This window comes from Cornus florida, unplaced genomic scaffold (genome assembly GCF_030987335.1).
Source record: "Cornus florida cultivar Cherokee Brave unplaced genomic scaffold, ASM3098733v1 CherokeeBrave_3.0.0_Hap2_Chr11, whole genome shotgun sequence".
NCBI lineage: Eukaryota > Viridiplantae > Streptophyta > Magnoliopsida > Cornales > Cornaceae > Cornus > Cornus florida.
In genome coordinates, this window is record NW_026775581.1 from 110,855,683 (window position 1) to 110,873,618 (window position 17,936).

The window sequence follows — 17,936 nt, forward strand, 5'->3', positions numbered from 1 at the left end:
TATATATTGATTGGATACACGTTGATCTTGGACTCTTATTTTACTTGAAATTTGACAAGAGTAACGTGCATAGAGCCATAGATAACTAGTTAATCCAATGACCATAGCATTGTTGCCAAAAAAAAATAAATAATAATAATAATAATAATAAATAAATAAATAAAATTGAGCATGGCATTGACAAAAACCCGATTCCCACAAAAGATTATGAAGAAGAAGTGTAACAATAATAAATTTACATAATATTGTTCTTATTAATCAATGGATCATTAGCACATGACTTCTCCACTCTTTCAAGAGAGGTAACGGTTTGAGTCCCTTTGGAGATAATTTATAAAAATATATGTGTGAATTCTTACCCAAAAAAAAAAAATAATAATAATAATAATAATAATAAAAAGTTCTTAGTAGGGCTGGAACACCAAGTGATTGATATTGTAAAAGGTTTTAATTGTTTAAAATTAATTCTTTAAAGAATTAAAACAACATTTTGCGTTATTGCAATGTAAAATGGTGTTGTGATTCACTTGCCCTTCAGATGTCAAGCCAACGATATAAATTACTATGTTTATAAGTAATTAATAATTTAATACTTGATAGCTGTAAAGTAAAATAAAAAGAAATTTTTACTTATGGTGGAGTGATATAAATTTTTTTAATCTAAGGAATCTAAATGAGTTAGTTTTCAGGCACCAAAAAATGTGGAGTCGACACGTGTAAATCCAAAGATCTAAAATGCCACTTTCTAAGGTTGTTCTTGATGTCCTATGGACATTACAAAGTAGTAAAACAATACACAAGTAAATAAATAAAGAAATTAATATATGGATGCTTGTGTAACCGTACATATTTACCTATATAACACATTAATATTTTTAATAATGTTCAGGTGATCGAGTCCGTACAATTAGTTTGGATTCAGTGGAAAACCCTGGATTTTTAACTGAACTGAGGAAAGGACCAGATAGAACAAGGTAACCTAAGATAGCTACTCTAACCCACCAGGGTTTCCAATTCTCTCTCTCTACTTTATTCCCACACTGTTTTCTTATCTCTTTTGGTGCCCTCAAACACACAGACACTTCTTAAAGTGGTTCAACCCTTAACTAAGAGTAGAATATATATATATATATATATATATATATATCTAAAGAGAGAAAGAAAGTATACCTAGCTACATTTAGAGGGAGAGAAAGAAATATTTAGAGAGAGAAAAAGAGTAATGGGGAGAGGAAGAGTAGAGCTGAAGAGGATAGAGAACAAAATCAACAGGCAGGTCACATTTGCCAAGAGAAGAAATGGACTTCTTAAGAAGGCTTATGAGCTCTCTGTCCTCTGTGACGCTGAGGTTGCTCTCATCATCTTCTCTAGTCGTGACAAGCTTTATGAGTTCTGTAGTAGCTCTAGGTATATATTCTCTCTCTCTCTCCCTCTCTCTCACACACACACACACACCACACACACTCACCTACACACACACACATATATATGTATAAATGTGTGTATAAACATACTTGTTATATACATGACCATTTTGCAATTGCTCTCTTTTTTTTTTTTTTTTTTTTATTTTTTATTTTTATTTTTTAGATTTGTTCTTATATAAGTGTTTTAGTTTGTTTTTCTGCAAGATCTGTATATCTTTGATCCTTTCACCACAATATTTTTTTTTAGTAACATTTTTTTTTGCTTGAATTATCTAAATTTGTGCAGTTCTTGTTTTGACCTATTTTTTAATTTTATTTTATATTTGTATAAGAAATGGATCCTCTTTTATTTTCCCCCTAAAATATTTGCTATTTTTGTTTTCCCTAAAAGAAATGTATTTAATGTTGTACGTATATAGTTTTGCGGGTTATTACATGAGCTTGTTGAGGTTTTTTTAGTTGGATTATATGATTTGAGATATAGAAATGTTGTTTATGAGTGTAACTAGTTTTATTGGGTAATTACATGAAGAAGGGTACTGTACCTCTGGCCTAATTGATATTTTAATGGATAAGAGAAGACTAATATTAAAATCGATTCACTGTTAAGATTTGATTTACAGATCGATGTGATGTTTGCAGTATGAGTCCTGCTGCACTTTGTTGTTCATTAAAGAATTGTTTTCAGGAAGAGAAAGAAAATGGCAGCTGCCTGTTTGGTACTTTGGTTCTAAGGCTGCAAGTATATCTACAAGCCCTATAAAACTCATATAAAATAATTTTCTGGAGTTGTCTTTCCTAACAACCTCCTTTTCTATTGTTATTGTTACTATAATTTTATATTATTATTATTATTATTGCCATCATGATTATTAATTTAATTGTGAATATGAATCGACTATAGTTATCATCTGAAAAGTGCAGCTGTACATCTATTGTTTGATTTGGATCGATCTGCAAATATTATGGCTAGTACCTGGAATTAATATACTAGTATATTGAAAAAAAAACAGAACTTATTTTTCGGAAGTAAGTTTTTTTTTCCCAAATACATCTTATAGACTTGCAACTTCGAAAAAACAAAAAAAAACTTTATAACACCACATAAATTATTATTATTATTATTATTATTATTATTATTTTTATCCTTTTATCATCATCCTTACCTTAATCTCATTTATATGTGATCCGCTACATGAATTCTTTTTTTACATTCTTTTCTATTACAAGCCATCTCTCCTCTAATATTTAACTTTTTAAAGTCATTTCTACTGATTTCATTCCATATTTGTTTCACTCTCTGCCTCCTACCCTCTATGCAAATTATCCCTTCCCTTTTTTTTATCTGCATCTATGTCTTCTGTTTATATGTCTATACCATGTAAGTCTATTATCTCTAATCTTGTCACTAATGAGTGCCACACCTAATTTCTCTCTCACACTTTGATTTGTAACTCTATATTTTTTATTCGCTCACATCATCCATCTTAAAATTCTCATTTTGGCTAAATAGCCTAAATATAATATGCCATGCATGTGATTGCAAATCCTTAATTTGCCTCCTAAAATTAGCCTTCTTTATGTTTATCTAATATGATCACTTAATCTGCTATAAAAACTATTTGATGATTTCCATGAGTGCATCAAGGCCTTGAAAAGCTATTACTTTGATCCTATCAAAGAATTAAATTGGCAGATAAAATTGGAGAAATACTTGTTTTTTGGCATTGTTTTGCACAAAGTCAATGCAAAATGATCATAAAAAATTATATAAAATATTGAAGTTTTTCGAGTTAATTATACAAAATGATCAAAATACACGCTTTTAATCCATTCAAAATTAAGTATTAAACTGTGCTATCAAATAACACCCAAGTCTTTTCGTGTTAATAAGGAGATTCACTCCATCTTTAGCTGTTACATGTGTGCATGAACAAACGCAAAAGCACGCATAGTATGAAAGCTTATCAATCCCAAATCAGTGGCATGAATTGCAAGGTAATTATCAATTCATCATTATGAATTGTGAAGTTCACAACATAGAAGAACTATACAAAGAAAGCCCCAGCTGCATGGACTATACAAAGGTTGAAGCTACAACCAATTAAGATTCCATGTTTTACTGTATTTGTCTACATAGCATGAAATTGCTTATACGTATTAAGTATAGAGGTTTTGTAAAGGTTAAAAATGTGATTTCAACCATACTTACCTTTGTTGATAAAAGATATGTATAACTGTATGTTTTACCTTAGAAGTTTTTGTACTATTCATTCGCCAACTTTTGGATAACCTCAATAAAGTTCTCACTGTGGCTCTTTCTTCCTTTCATTTTAGCATGCTCAAAACTCTTGAAAAGTACCAGAGGTGCAGTTACAGTGCACTCGAAGCCAACCAACCAGTGAATGAGAGCCAGGTAATTTTGTTTGTAGTCAGGACATTCATACCCATAAATTTAGGGTTTTTAAATTTTTGAATATTACTGACATATGGATTCAATGCCCTTTACTCACCTTCAGCCTAATTTTTTGTTTAGGGTATGCTGCAACTGTGTGAATGCATTTACTTTAACTCACCATAATCTCTCTTCATGAATTCCTTTTGTTTCTTTTTTTTTTTTTTTTTGGCTTAATGGCTATTAATTATCTCCTGATCGAGGCAGAATGGTTACCATGAATATCTGAGGCTTAAGGCAAGAGTTGAAGTCCTCCAACAATATCAGAGGTACTTCATTAATTTCCACTACATGCACACTAAATTGTTTTTAAAAATGTGCAAATTTTATATATAATTATAAATTTTTAAAAAATATTACTTGATTAATTTTTTATTATCATAGTTTTGTATTTCAAGTCTAATGAGAAGTTAGAGTCACTTTCTATTCGCATATTATTAAATCATGAGTACTCCAGAAATCTTCTTGGAGAAGACTTGGGCTCACTAAATACAAAAGAGCTTGAGCAGCTTGAACATCAACTGGAGATGTCCTTGAAGCATATAAGATCAACAAAGGTAAAAAAACTTTTCTTACATGATCAGTTTTTAAACTAGACATTTTTTCAGATACAGCTGATGCCTCAATAATAGATTTAAAGTATATTGCTTGAAACTTTTCTTTTATATTTGAATATCACTTTCATCTTTTTTCAACCTTCAATTCTCAATTAGGCAGCAATACTCATTCTGACTTTTTATTATTATTATTTTTTTAGTTAATGGATAAGTTTGTATATAAAGATGAAAGAATGTCCCAAATAGGGAAAAAAGAAAACTTCAAGCAGCAGACATCTAAAACCAACATGACAACTCCAACTACATCAATACTTCAACCATGTTCACTCATCAATAGCTATATACTTCAACCATAGCACCAGATGAGAGCCACACTAGCAACTGCATCCTTCAGCAATATATAATAAGATTACCATCCCTCCCATTGTTTTAGGATAATAGCCAAGACTGTCCACAAGCTGTGGAACAACCCTGCTGGAAGAGAAGCTGCAGCTATGACAGAGAGGTGATCTGCTTCAATTCTGAACTACTTCTAAGCTTGATTGTTACAAGTCTGGCTCTAACACAGATTTTGACCTGGACTATGATGCTGTGTGATGAAGTTGATTGATTCTTAAATGCTTTTGCATTCCTTTCCATCCAGATAAAGTACACTGCTGTAGCCCATAACAGTTTGTGGACTAAAATTTTTGATGAACTCCAATGTGATGAGCACCACTGAAGCAACTCTGACCAGCAGTTTGGCATAATGTAAAACCCAGCCACTTCTTGGATAAACCTCCATATGTGTGAAATGTACTCACATTTGAAGAAAAGATGGTCAATGGATTCCCAATCTGTATTACAAAGATAACATCTGTTTGTATAATGCTTGTGGAGAACTGATTTAGCATCTAGAGTGTATAATCCACCCCTCACAGTTAGTTATAAGATAAGACTATGCTTTGGTATATGATGCTTAAACCACATTATTTTGTGCCAAGGAAAAATTGGGGAGGGAGGGTTGAAGTAGCTTTGGGTGAGTGCCATTGTGAACACTTTGGTAGGGCTAGGCAACCATTCAATACAATCCAGATTAGATGATGGTTGGGGCAGCTCTTGGATTTGTAAAATGAAACTTCTTGATTGAAAGAACTAGTGTAGCTGTATTGAGCTTGGTTGTACCTATTGGTTGTTGGAAATAGGTTATCAACTAGGATGTTGTTATCTAGTTGAAGAATTTCCATACCAGTGAGTCTCAGTTGTTGCACAATAGGACCATTAGGTAGCCAGTAATCCAACCACAGACTAGTATCTTTCCCTACCCCCACCCTATGTCTTAAGAGCCCTCTTGCCATTGACCTCAACCCAAGCAGCTTCCTCCAAAACCCTGAGCTCAGGTTAGAGGTTTTTACTGTCCAAAAGCTCTTTGTCTTTAAAAGATAGCTGAGTGACCAAGCAACCCAAAGATTATCCTTCTTCAAGCAAAGTTTCCAAATGTGCTTTAGATTTGCAATTTTGTTAGCAACTCCAAATCAGGAAAACCAAGCCCTTCATTGGCTCTTAGTCTATAGATGGTTGCCAAGCAACCTTAGCTATCTTGTTCTTCAAGTCCACCCCAGTCCAGAAAAAACATCTTAGTATCTGATTAATCTGCTCAATAAACTTCTTTGGGAACACAAATGCCTGTGACCAATATGCTTGAACGGAATAAAGGACTGATTTAACAAGAACAAATCTTCCAGCATAAGATAGGAATCTTGATGTCCAACATCCTACTCTGGTAGTAATCCTTTCCACAAAGGGTTTTGTGATACCCCTCGACTTCGAGACATGAGTTGATTAGGCTCAAGCCCAAACCCGAGAGAATATCAAACAGTTAAAGTATTTAAATGAACACATAATACAAAATGAAATAAGAATAAAGAATAAAGCTGAAAGAATACTAATTAATAAATCCTCATTAATTAATTCAATAATAAACCTCTAATAACAAAATCCTCTGATACTAGTAATTAATTAAAATTATAATTTGGAAATCCATCACATGGACCCCTAATCTAAAATCTAACTGAAATAAAATAATATCTGACTAAAATAATAATAAGGAAATCTTACGTTAAGACGGAGGAGTGAATAGATTGTCTTTGCTCAGCACGAACAATCACTAAGCTTGGAACTGACGAACACTTGAAAAATAATGATGGATCAGGCCCACAAATAAGTTCTAATTTACTACATCTCAAACAGAGACTTAGAATTCATATACATCATAATTAATTCAACAATAACTAATAGTCCCTATATATATATATATATACACACACACACACACACACACATACTAAAGGAATCTCACTAGACTATAGGATTGCCTCAACCTGAATAGTAGGCAACATGCAAAACGCACATATAGTGGTCATGAGTACCTAGTCCTACCAGGACACACAACTACACTATATCTAGCTACACATCCCTGACAATATACGCATCCTAACCATAATCCTCAGACTCAAGTTCATATCATGTCATATAACTATATATATATATAATCTGTTCTATCCAAACATAAATAAATATCCGGTATGTCATCCAACTGATTCAGTTGACTTGACATGAAAATATGTAGGATTTAACATTTTAGTTAATCCATTCCGTTATACATGAATAGGTAGGACTTAAAGTTTTTAGTTAATCCGTCCCTAATATGCCACCATCCCACACTGGTGCATATAATGTATACAATCCATAAATGATGTTACAGTTATGATATCACATTAAATAAATCCATACATAACATGATATAAATCATATAGATATTCCTTTGCATTTAATTTAGCAAAATATAACAATTCTAAGTAGCATGCATTGAATTTATCTCATAAAAATTAACATGCACCTCAAAGAATTGTACTCCTCCACGTTTTGATCAAATTTATTTAAAACCAAATAATTGATTAAAATAATTTAATCCAACCATGTTGAATTAATTTAACCTTTTAAATTAATTAAATTTCATACTTAACATGTGTACTTAAATCATGTTTTTAAAATCCTCCATAAATATAATTTAACAATTTAAAATCATTAAAATAGATTTAATAACAGTTCAACCTCCCAGAACGTCCCAATAATTCCACCTCAGTTCATAAACATTATTTAAATATTGTAGAACACACATCATGCATCAATTTGTCCAAATAACCAAGTATATACACAAACCCATTACATATATACATACACTGACATTTCAGTTTTAATCAAGCAATTAGGTTCAATTAATTTAATTAAATAATTCTGAAACTAATCTAGCATATATATAATCTGAATCAAATGAGAAGAGAAGAAAAGAACTTGTCTTAAGAATTTTGATAAAAATCATAACCTCCATCTTCCTCTTTTCCTTCTTTTTCTTCATTTTTTCTCTCTCTAAACTCTCTGCCTTTTTCCTCTAAAATATACTACGTGATTTAATTTCTAGCACCCTTTTACTAACCTATATTTATAGGCTAAATAAAATAACCTAATCATTTTCCCAATCCAAATTAACTTAATAAAAGAAAATAATAAAACTAAAATATTAAAAGGTAACTAAAAATATATTAAGTACATAATCTATGTATATCCTTATTACACAAATATATAAAATATATATATCAGATTATTAATATTAAGTTACAATAATATTAATTAATTAATTACTTTCCTTTCATATATATATCTATATATATATTAAGTACATAAGCTATTAATACTAAGTTAAGTACATAAGCTATTCATGGGTAACTAAAAATATGTTACGTATATAATCTATATATATCCTTATTATACAAATATAAAAATATATACATCAGATTATTAATACTAAGTTACAATAATATTAATTAATAAATTACTTTTCTTATATATATATATATATATAAAACTATCCATGGGTAACAAAAAATATGTTACGTATATAATCTATGTATATCCTTATTATACAAATATAAAAATATATACATCAGATTATTAATATTAAGTTACAATAATATTAATTAATAAATTGCTTTCCTTATATATATATATATATAAAACTATTAATGGGTAATTATCCTTACCCATTAAACCTCATATCCAAGTAGTACATGTGACCCAATTGGTTGGTTCATTGCTACTCACCATATCCATAAAATAAAATAAAATAAAACGATACAAAATAAATATTTAATTATTGAATCTACAATTAATTACAAATAAACAAACACATCAATTAAATTAACTAATTCAAATGTCATTCAAGCACATACTTTCAATTAGTCAGTTAAGTCAAATAAAACATTTAAGCAAATAAAATATTTAATTAACCAATTCAATTAAACACATAATCAAATAGCCAAATAATCAAGTAAATAAATAAAAATGCAATTAACCAACTCAATTAAATACGTAATCAAATAGCGAAATAATCAAGTAAATAAATAAAAATGCAATTAAAACATTTAAAATAATACTGAGATTATCCTTTAAAATTAGGAGTATTACAGGTTTGGCAGTCTCTTGCCTTGATTAAAGAAGATGACAAAGGTAGGCCTAAGTATATAACAGGTAGTGAGCCAACTTCAAATTGGAGTAGAGTTAAAATGCCAGCCTTCCAAACATTGTCCACCCCTGAGAAGAACACTTTGGACTTTGCTCTATTAAGTTGCATACTAGAAATATTGTATAACTGGTTTAGAACATCCATCAACACTTGGACTGAGGACAAGTTAGCATAAGAAAACATCATAATGTCATCTGCAAATGTGAGGTATGTGATTGACAGCTTCTTGCATCTCCAGTGATACTTAAACATAGGATTATTCTTAATGTAGCTATTAACACATCGTATCAGCACCTCCATTGCAATGACAAACAACATGGGGGATAAGGGATCACCTTGCCTAATACATCTCTTTCCTTTGAAAAAACCAAACAGCCATTGAGTGGGATGGAGAATGATGAGGTAGTTATACACTGGGCTATCCAATGAATAAATATAGCAGGAAAACCAAACAGATGGAGTGTATCCAAAATGAATTACCAATGTATAAAATCAAATGCTTTCATTAAATCAATCTTGAGGGCACAGTTTGGGGGATGATTAGCTTTATGATAACCATTCAATAGTTAATGAGGTAGGATGATGTTATCTGAAATATATCTACCTTTTATAAAAGCATTTTGGATTGGGCTGATAAAAAAGGGAAGTATAGGTCTTAGTTTTGATGGAAATAAGTTTAAATATGGTCTTATAGATTAGATTACAACAGGATATAGGCCTAAAGTCATTAATTATGGAAGGGTTTAGGGTTTTGGGCACCAAAGCAATGTATGAACAATTAATTTTAGTCAGCATTCTCCCTGAGATGAAGAAGTCTCTAACAGCTGCAATGACATTTTGCCCAACAATTGGCCAGGACTGTTTGAAGAAACATGAGTTGAATCCATTAGGTCTAGGACTCTTATAGGGGTGGAATCAGAGAATGCATGACTAAAATTCTAAGTTTGTGGAATGAATGTGAGTGCAGGAAGAAGGTGGGAAGGAACAAACTTAGAAATGACTGAGGAGAAGGAATTCATACCTGAGTAATTGCTGCTGCATTGACCAAGGATGGATTGGAAGTGGTTGAGTAATTTTCTCTGCAGGTCCTGCCTTTGTAATTGGTTCCATTTGGATCAGTAATTGACTAAAATTTCCTTTTGTTAGCTTTTAAGTTGAAATTCTTCATGAAGAAAGAGGTGCTTTGGTTACCCTCTTTCTGAGCCAATGACCTTGTGATTTCTGCTTAAAGAACATTTCTTCTGCCAAAAAGAGCTCATAAAACTTCTGGGATAGCTCATTCTCACTGAGTCTAAGTTAATCATCAGCTGGGTTGGAGTTAAGTCTCCTTTGGTAAAGGAAGAACTCATCCCTACAAGCTGCAACCCTGTCTAAAATAGCACTGAACTCTTTTTTGTTCAGCAACTTGAGAGGTTATTTGAGGGCCCTCAACTTTTGCACCAATCTGAACATCCTTGAACCATGGACCTCCATTTTCCATACTTATGAAACAATGGTTAAAAAATTGGGGTTAAGGGCCTAAAAGTTAAAAAATCTGAATGGTAGGTTTCTCTTAAAAGCAATTCTGCCAAAATTAAACCACCACAGGGGAGTAGCCTGAAATTCCATGTGGTAGGAATTGACATGCTACTTGTGGGAACAAAGTCATCCAAGGTTGGTGAATGAGAATCCTATATAGTTTTCTTAAGATGTTTGCACACCCATAGCTCCCATTGGACCAAGTGTGAAAAATTCCATTAAATCTCAAGTCCTCTAATCCATTAGCATTCAGAAAGTCCGTGAACTATGCCATTCTAGTTGTCCACCTAAGTACTCCACCATAAGAGTCATTAACATGCAATAAGACTTTAAAATCTCCAAGTAGTATCCAAGGCTCATTAGAGGTTAAATAGAGGTTCAAATTCCTCCATAATGCCCTTCTATCAACTGCAGTGTTTGCAATATAAACAAAGGATACTTTACAACTCACTTTCAGGTCCATGAGATAAATAGAAAAATTAATTGCTTGGCTGCATTCATTTGAGGATGTGATACAAATTTTAAGTGAATCTCATAAAATCCATACCCTTCCCAAAATAGATGTCAGGTAGTCATATTTAATTTGCCAATGGGGAGTAATAAACCTGTGGATTGAGGTAACATTTGCACTTACAAACTTTTGTTTCAAAAATTGCCATAAGACTCAAACCAGCATCTCTACTGAGAAATCTTATCTTTTCTTATTTGAGGGAAGAGTTTAGCCCTCTTATATTCCGTACCCCCTAAATTATTGAGATGACCTAGGCTCCTGCCACCGCCGCCCGAGGAGGGGGTGGGGGGGGAGGGAAGGATGTAAGAAAAATTACCAACTTGACCCTTAGCCCAAGTATTATTTTTAGTTATTTACTAAAATCGCCTTTTGGGGGAGAAAGGTGGATTGTTAGTGTCGACGATTTGGAAGATATAATCGGGGGACATGTATAGTTAGGTTGCATTTGTATACTTGGTGGAATTTGGCATATCTTAACCAAACCCTTCGCATGGGCTCGACGCGCGCTTGTCTAGTCGGGAGAGGCTTACTTATCTTATAGTTTAGGTGCTTTAGCTATTTTTTGTTTCACTACTTGCTGCTTTGTCTTAAGGTTACACATATCTTTAAACCCCTTAAGGGTAGTCAAACATTTAGCTTTCTTACTCTCTTGTCAATCTTAGAGCGTTTTGAGTGGACAAGTTTTCTTAGTTGCAGAATTTTCTCCACTGCAGGTGAGATTGTTGGATCATTACTACTTGAAAATGCTTCCCCATCTGATGAAGAGGCTAACTCAACTGAGTAATCATTATCCTCGTGTAGATTATTTGCTGGGATGACATCAAAATAGTTTGAAATTGCTGTTGGAGTAGGGGAATCTAGCCTTTTCCTATTAGCTTTAAGACTTGAAAGGGTGAGATCAATCACAAAGTTAATGGCTTTTGTGTTAGCTACAATGCCAATTGGAGGATCATAATCATGTGAAGGTGCAAAACTAGGCAATGGAAGCAATGGTAATTGGTTATTAGCATTGGAGAGTGTGGTTGTACCCTCCTTATGAGGTTTAGGGTCTGAAGCTCTATCCAAACATACTAAAGCTTCTGATGTGGATGCAATTTCCTTTTGCTGCTGAGGGTTACTAGATGGGAATGGGTTAGGGATATGATGACAAAATGATGCTCCGTTTCTCCTAGTAACTATTTTCCAAGTATTTGAATCAGTGGGTACTTTCTGTAGGCTTTTATTCCCCTTGTGACCTACAGTACAATTTTCTCGATGAACAGACATTACACCTTTGTGGAATCCATGGGTATTGGACTCTTACAGTTTCAATCCTGTCCCCCAATCTCACTTGGAATGAGGCTGGAAGTGATGAGTTAGGTGTAATTTCAACACAGTTTAGCAAAATCAATTATACTCATGTCTATGATGTTTTCATCAGCAAATAGAGGCTTCCCAATTGCACTCCCCAAGTAACTCAAGCCTTTAAAAGACCAGTACTTAAAAGGTACATTGTAGAGCCTGATCCAAATTGAAATTGAGGTTGGTGAGTTAGAAGAATGTGGTGCATCTTGCTCCCACAATCTAAGGGACACTGGTTTTTCAGCTAGAAACCATTGACCCCCGGCTACAATCCTTTTATAACTATATATCCATGCAACCATTTACTTAAGTCCCCTACTATCCTACAGCTTGTGTGCAGAGTTAGAGACCACGTTAATTAAATGGCATTTTGCTTTGCAATAAACCAAGAAGACAGCTTTGCCAGTACTGAACTCCATCGATCCTAACCTCCTTAGGTTGATCTACCAGTACTGTGTCATCCTTCAAGAAGGGTTCGTAATATTGAAGGTCCCAGGTTGGGGTAAGAAAATGTGCTATTGAGGACCAGCTTGGAGCTTGGTGATTCACTTTAAGATTGCTTTGATCCTTGGGATGAAGGTTACCAATGTTGGCAATGGGTTCTGCATTTGAGCATAATGGAGCGTGGGGGATTGGAGGTATAGTTGCTTGATTGTGTTGTAAGGCTAGGGATGGATTTTGAGGGAAGGTATGAGGTGGTTCTAGTTGGATAGTCGAAGTACTTTGGTCATGTGTAGTTGGTTTTGGGTCTTGGTTGTTAGGATGGAATAAGAAGGATTCAGTTGAGGGTTGACATGACAGGTTCTGGTTTTAGGTAGTATGAAAGGTCTGGGATGGATCTGAGGTTGCATGTGGGGTTATTGAGTGTATGATTATCTCTCTTTGGGCTGTCTCAGTCCCATTCCCTCTTGAATTTGAATTTGAATCTAGGCCCTGTATGCCTAATGGTGGCCCTGTATGCCTAATCGTCACCGAAGAAGAGGAGGAAAACCTTAACATCTTAATCTGGTCCAACGCATTTCCCAATTCCTCTTCCTTAGTCCTTAGCAGTGCCTTGAGCTTAGCCACTTCGTTGATAAGATCAAACTTAGAGGCTTCCATTATTGTTACATCAACCCCATCTGGGAAGTAGTCCACCTCTTTAATGATCTTGTTGTTAGGGTTACACACTTTGTCGGCTTGAAGAGAAGACCTGATCTTCTCCATCGGTGTAACAATCGGCTACTTAATTGCCATTTGACTGGGTAGAATGAAACGTACTATTTGGGTGGTGTGTACCTCTTCTAGGGCCTTAAAGAGGTGGTTTTAATGGACATAGTGGTGGTTTCTTAGTGGTGGTGGCTTGCTTAGGTGCTGTGTGGTGGTTCTAAAGTTGAGATGGCAAAAACGGTGGTTTGAGGTGGTTAAGGATGGGATTTCGGGTAGAGGGTTTTAGGTTCATCAATTTTTTTATTTTTTTATTATTTTTTTTATTGTATAAATGAAAATATATGCACAAACGAATAAGGCTCCCAGAAACCCAAAAAAGGAGCAGGCCAAAAGGCTATCAAACATAATCAAGTTGCTAATTAACACCAACAAAGCTAAGAGATCACAACAGACCAAGGCTAAAAACAAGGCAATGTAGAGAGAGAAGAAAACACACCCAGGTGGAGGAAACCAGCACTTGCTCAGCAATCAAAATACAAACCAACTCTAGGGAACACTAGTCCCAGAAAAGAAACTAGTAATAGCAACGGGGCGGGTTTGGGGCACTGGCCACCTTTTCCAACCCTGCTTTAGTTTCTCGCCTTGTCTTGCTCAAAATCTTTTAGCAAACTCTCCCTCCCACTCTGTCCCTATCCAATTTAAGTCTCCTGGCCCAATTTCCCCCCCTCTCCCTCTAATTTCCAACTCAAAATTTAAAAATTCATATTTAAGAATATAAATTAAATAAACATTCATTCAAACCAAATTAACCAAATAATATTAACATTGATAAGTTTAAAGTTTCCACCATACCAAATAAATTATCCAAATTACATTCTTCGGGTAGATTATGATTTTTAGGGCACACACACATATATATAAAGGGTAAAATGATAAATTCTCAATATAAATAAGTGGGACAGGTGACCTTTTCACATCCGTCCCCACCTTGCACCCGTGCGGCTTTCACTCCCAAACCTGTTCCAGTTCAAAACCCTTAAACGAACCCCAAAATCGTTTTAAATAGGGTAGGATAAGGTGTTCTGCGATCCCTAAAAGAGACTTGGAGCTACCCCTCACTAGAGCGAGGAATAAAGAAGCTAGTAATCTAACAGCTGTAAGATGCCTAGCTACTGTCGAATCTTTAAATTTTAGGGACGTGAGTTTGCATCCCACATTTTACCTAATAGCAGATATGATCAAACTATGAAGAATGGATACAAACACGAGACAAATGTCGAAACATATATACAAATAATAATTTTTGCTTGTTTGATCTTAATTATCATTTTTACAATCTCTATTTATGGTTTAGAGCTTGATATATATTGTTTTAAAGTGTTTCAAATGAGTTTTTGTTGTGTCCATGTCCTGTGTCCATGTCCATCAGGTTATGTTCAACAAAGATATTTAAATTACAAAAAAAAAAAAATAAAAAAAATAAAAAAAAAAAAAAAAATCTTGAACACGTGTTTGGCTGTGTCCCACCGTGTTTGTATTCAACAAGTATCTAATACAATTAGGACACTGTTGCACGAGTGACATGGTTCCTAGGATCAAACACGAGCATACTTTCATTTCGATTACCAATGTTACAAAATGGAATTTGGACCAGACACGGCTGATTTTGCTAAAAGATGTTGTTCCAAGTGTGTCTCAAATTAACCACCTTACATGCTTACACCATGAATCCCAAGTTAGGTAGGTCAAGGCCACTTTATCACTCGGGAGAGAAAACAGAATTCCTAGGAAATTTTAACTCCATGGAGCTTGAGAGAAGAAACCAAAGACCAAAGGAAAGCTGGAGTTCGGTTTATTTGAGTAATAGCATTCTTAGGAAGTAAAAACACACATAATTAATTTGGATGCTAATGAGAATACATCTACTGAGTTGTAATATCTTATGGTCTGTTTGGTATGTGTTTTGTTTTTGACATTTTGTTTTAACTCGAAACAAATCAAATGTTTTGTTGTAAAGTATTTTGAATATTAATCGGAAGCATGTTTGGTAAAGTCCATTTGTTGCAAGATTTTTGAAAGCAAAAACATGAAACATATTTGGTTAAAAAGTGTTGTAAGTTTGAAAAATATAATGGTTAGTTTAAAAATACTATCATTTAAAAGTTTTTCAAAAATAAAATTTTTTGTTTATGCCTACAGTACCAACGCTACCGTACGAAAACATATAAAAATATCAAATTGGTGTTTCAATTTTTGGTTACTATTTACGAAATTCGATATTATGCAAAATAAAACAGTTTTTACTAAATACATTTTTTTTCACTGTTCACTACTATAGTACTCGACAAAAACAAAAACACAAACACAAAAAACAAAACGTGTACTAAACTTGCCCTTAGTTGTTATTTGTTATATTGCCGATTGTGTGTTTTGAATATTATTGTGTATTATCATTTTTTTGACCTTTCTATATCTGTTTTGGTTGTAAATGTTAATTTACTTAACAACTATACTTACCCTTGGCTTTGAAGCTGCGTTCAATTGCCTTTTGATTCTATAAAAACATGTCCTAAGTTGTGCTAATCGGTTTGAACATGTTGTAGATGAATAATCAGAACCAAAAAAAAAAAAAAGGAAATTGATTTTAAAAAAATATTATTGACATTTTACACTTAATTTTTCTATAATAACTATAGGTTATGGTTCATTTATTTTTTATTTTTATTTTAACTTTATGTTGGATGCTATCTCATACACATAGAAGTGATGGCTTCTCAGGATATGTTTCACCATTAAGTTTGTATTTTCTTAGAGCAAACTATAATAATCCATTAAGAGATCATCTAATCAAATTTCTATACTTTGCTCTTCAGACTCAGTTTATGCTGGATCAGCTTGCTGATCTTCAAAGGAGGGTATGTGTATCTAATTACAAGTTACTAAAACACTTCAGCTTTATATCAATTTGATATTTACTGGATATTTAATTGCAGGAACACATGCTTGCTGAATCCAACAAAGTCTTAAGAAGGAAGGTAATAATTTTCACATTAATTAAACAGTTCAAATATTGTTTTCTTGCAGGGGTGAGTGAGCTTTCTTTGCAATATTATCTTTTGAGCTGTTCTATATTCTTGTTCCTGCAACCAGCAGATTAACCAGAAACCACTTAAATGGTTACTCTTAGACTGCTTAATTTGGAAGTTCAACAAATTTTTGCTCATAACTTCTCATAATCAAGGCATCTAAAGATAAAGTACTTTTACATAGTTCTATTGATACTCTTGGTTTTATAATGATCTGTTTTTATTTATTTTCTCTCTCTATTATTAAGACTCTTTTTAGATAATTGATTCATGCCATGAATTTTTCTATTTGACAGTTGGAAGAAAATACTGTTGAAATGCCACTTAGGCTATCATGGGAATCCGGAGCACAAACCATCCCTTACAACCCACATCCTGCTCAATCAGAGGGTTTTTTTCAACCTTTGGGATTGAATTCCACATTGCAAATTGGGTACTTTTTCAGGATTTAAATGAACTGATCAAGTAAAATCTGAAGGTTACACTTGAAACATGAATCATATATAACTTTGTTTTTTACTGGTTTCAGGTACAATCCTCTGCCTGTGGGTTCAAGTGAGATAAATTATGCAGCTCCAACACAAAATGCTCATGGATTTATCCCTGGATGGACTCTCTGATGGAAGTTCAATATTTGTAAGCCTGGTGTGTGATATATATATATATATATATATATATATATATATATATATATATATATATATATATTTTGAAGCTTGTAATTATTGAAGACAAAATAAGTAAAATATGTGTTAGTAGTGTGTTATTGTTGCATATGAGATGCCTATACAACATGATTAATAAATTTGTTTCTCGGTAAAGCTTTGATGGAAGATCAAAGTTTCTATGTTTGTAATATGCATTTTGGAATTTGTAATGATTAGTTGTTGGAGACAAAAATTGAAACAATTATCCATCTGTTGGAACTTAAACCTTATTTTTGTGTTGAATTAAGCTTCTAGTTCTTTTCTAGTACAGATAATAAATGTTTTGTAACCTGAAAATACCCATGTACTCTCGTTGATTTCTAATCGTCTCTGTCCATTTATCCCCTAAAGTAGTACATTGTAATTTTTAACCCTCTATTTCTAACAATTAACAACAGTGATAGCTAAAGGATCAATGCAAACCTCTTCTTAGATCAGCTATAAATGCCCGCAATTACCTCTGTTTGGGCATCCTTTTAGAAAAAAGTAATGCTTGGATTCTGCCTTATCAAGACAAAGAATGTCCTCCCAATCTGAGTTGGCCCAATAAGGGTTTGCCATCTATTCTTCACATTAAAAATTATAAAACATGGGTTATACCCATTTAACTAGACTAGACCCGTT

At 33.3% G+C, this 17,936-nt stretch overlaps 1 protein-coding gene across 1 annotated transcript; it reads left to right on the plus strand.

The window, feature by feature from the left end:
• Positions 1–1,222: 1,222 nt before the first annotated feature.
• Positions 1,223–17,247, plus strand: LOC132283925 (agamous-like MADS-box protein MADS2). Its single transcript, XM_059785967.1, has 8 exons — positions 1,223–1,407; positions 3,765–3,843; positions 4,090–4,151; positions 4,340–4,439; positions 16,393–16,434; positions 16,513–16,554; positions 16,902–17,038; positions 17,135–17,247. Exons 1-8 carry the CDS (start codon positions 1,223–1,225, stop codon positions 17,223–17,225), a joined length of 738 nt encoding a protein of 245 aa, XP_059641950.1. The 3' UTR covers positions 17,226–17,247.
• The last annotated feature ends 689 nt before the right edge of the window (positions 17,248–17,936 follow it).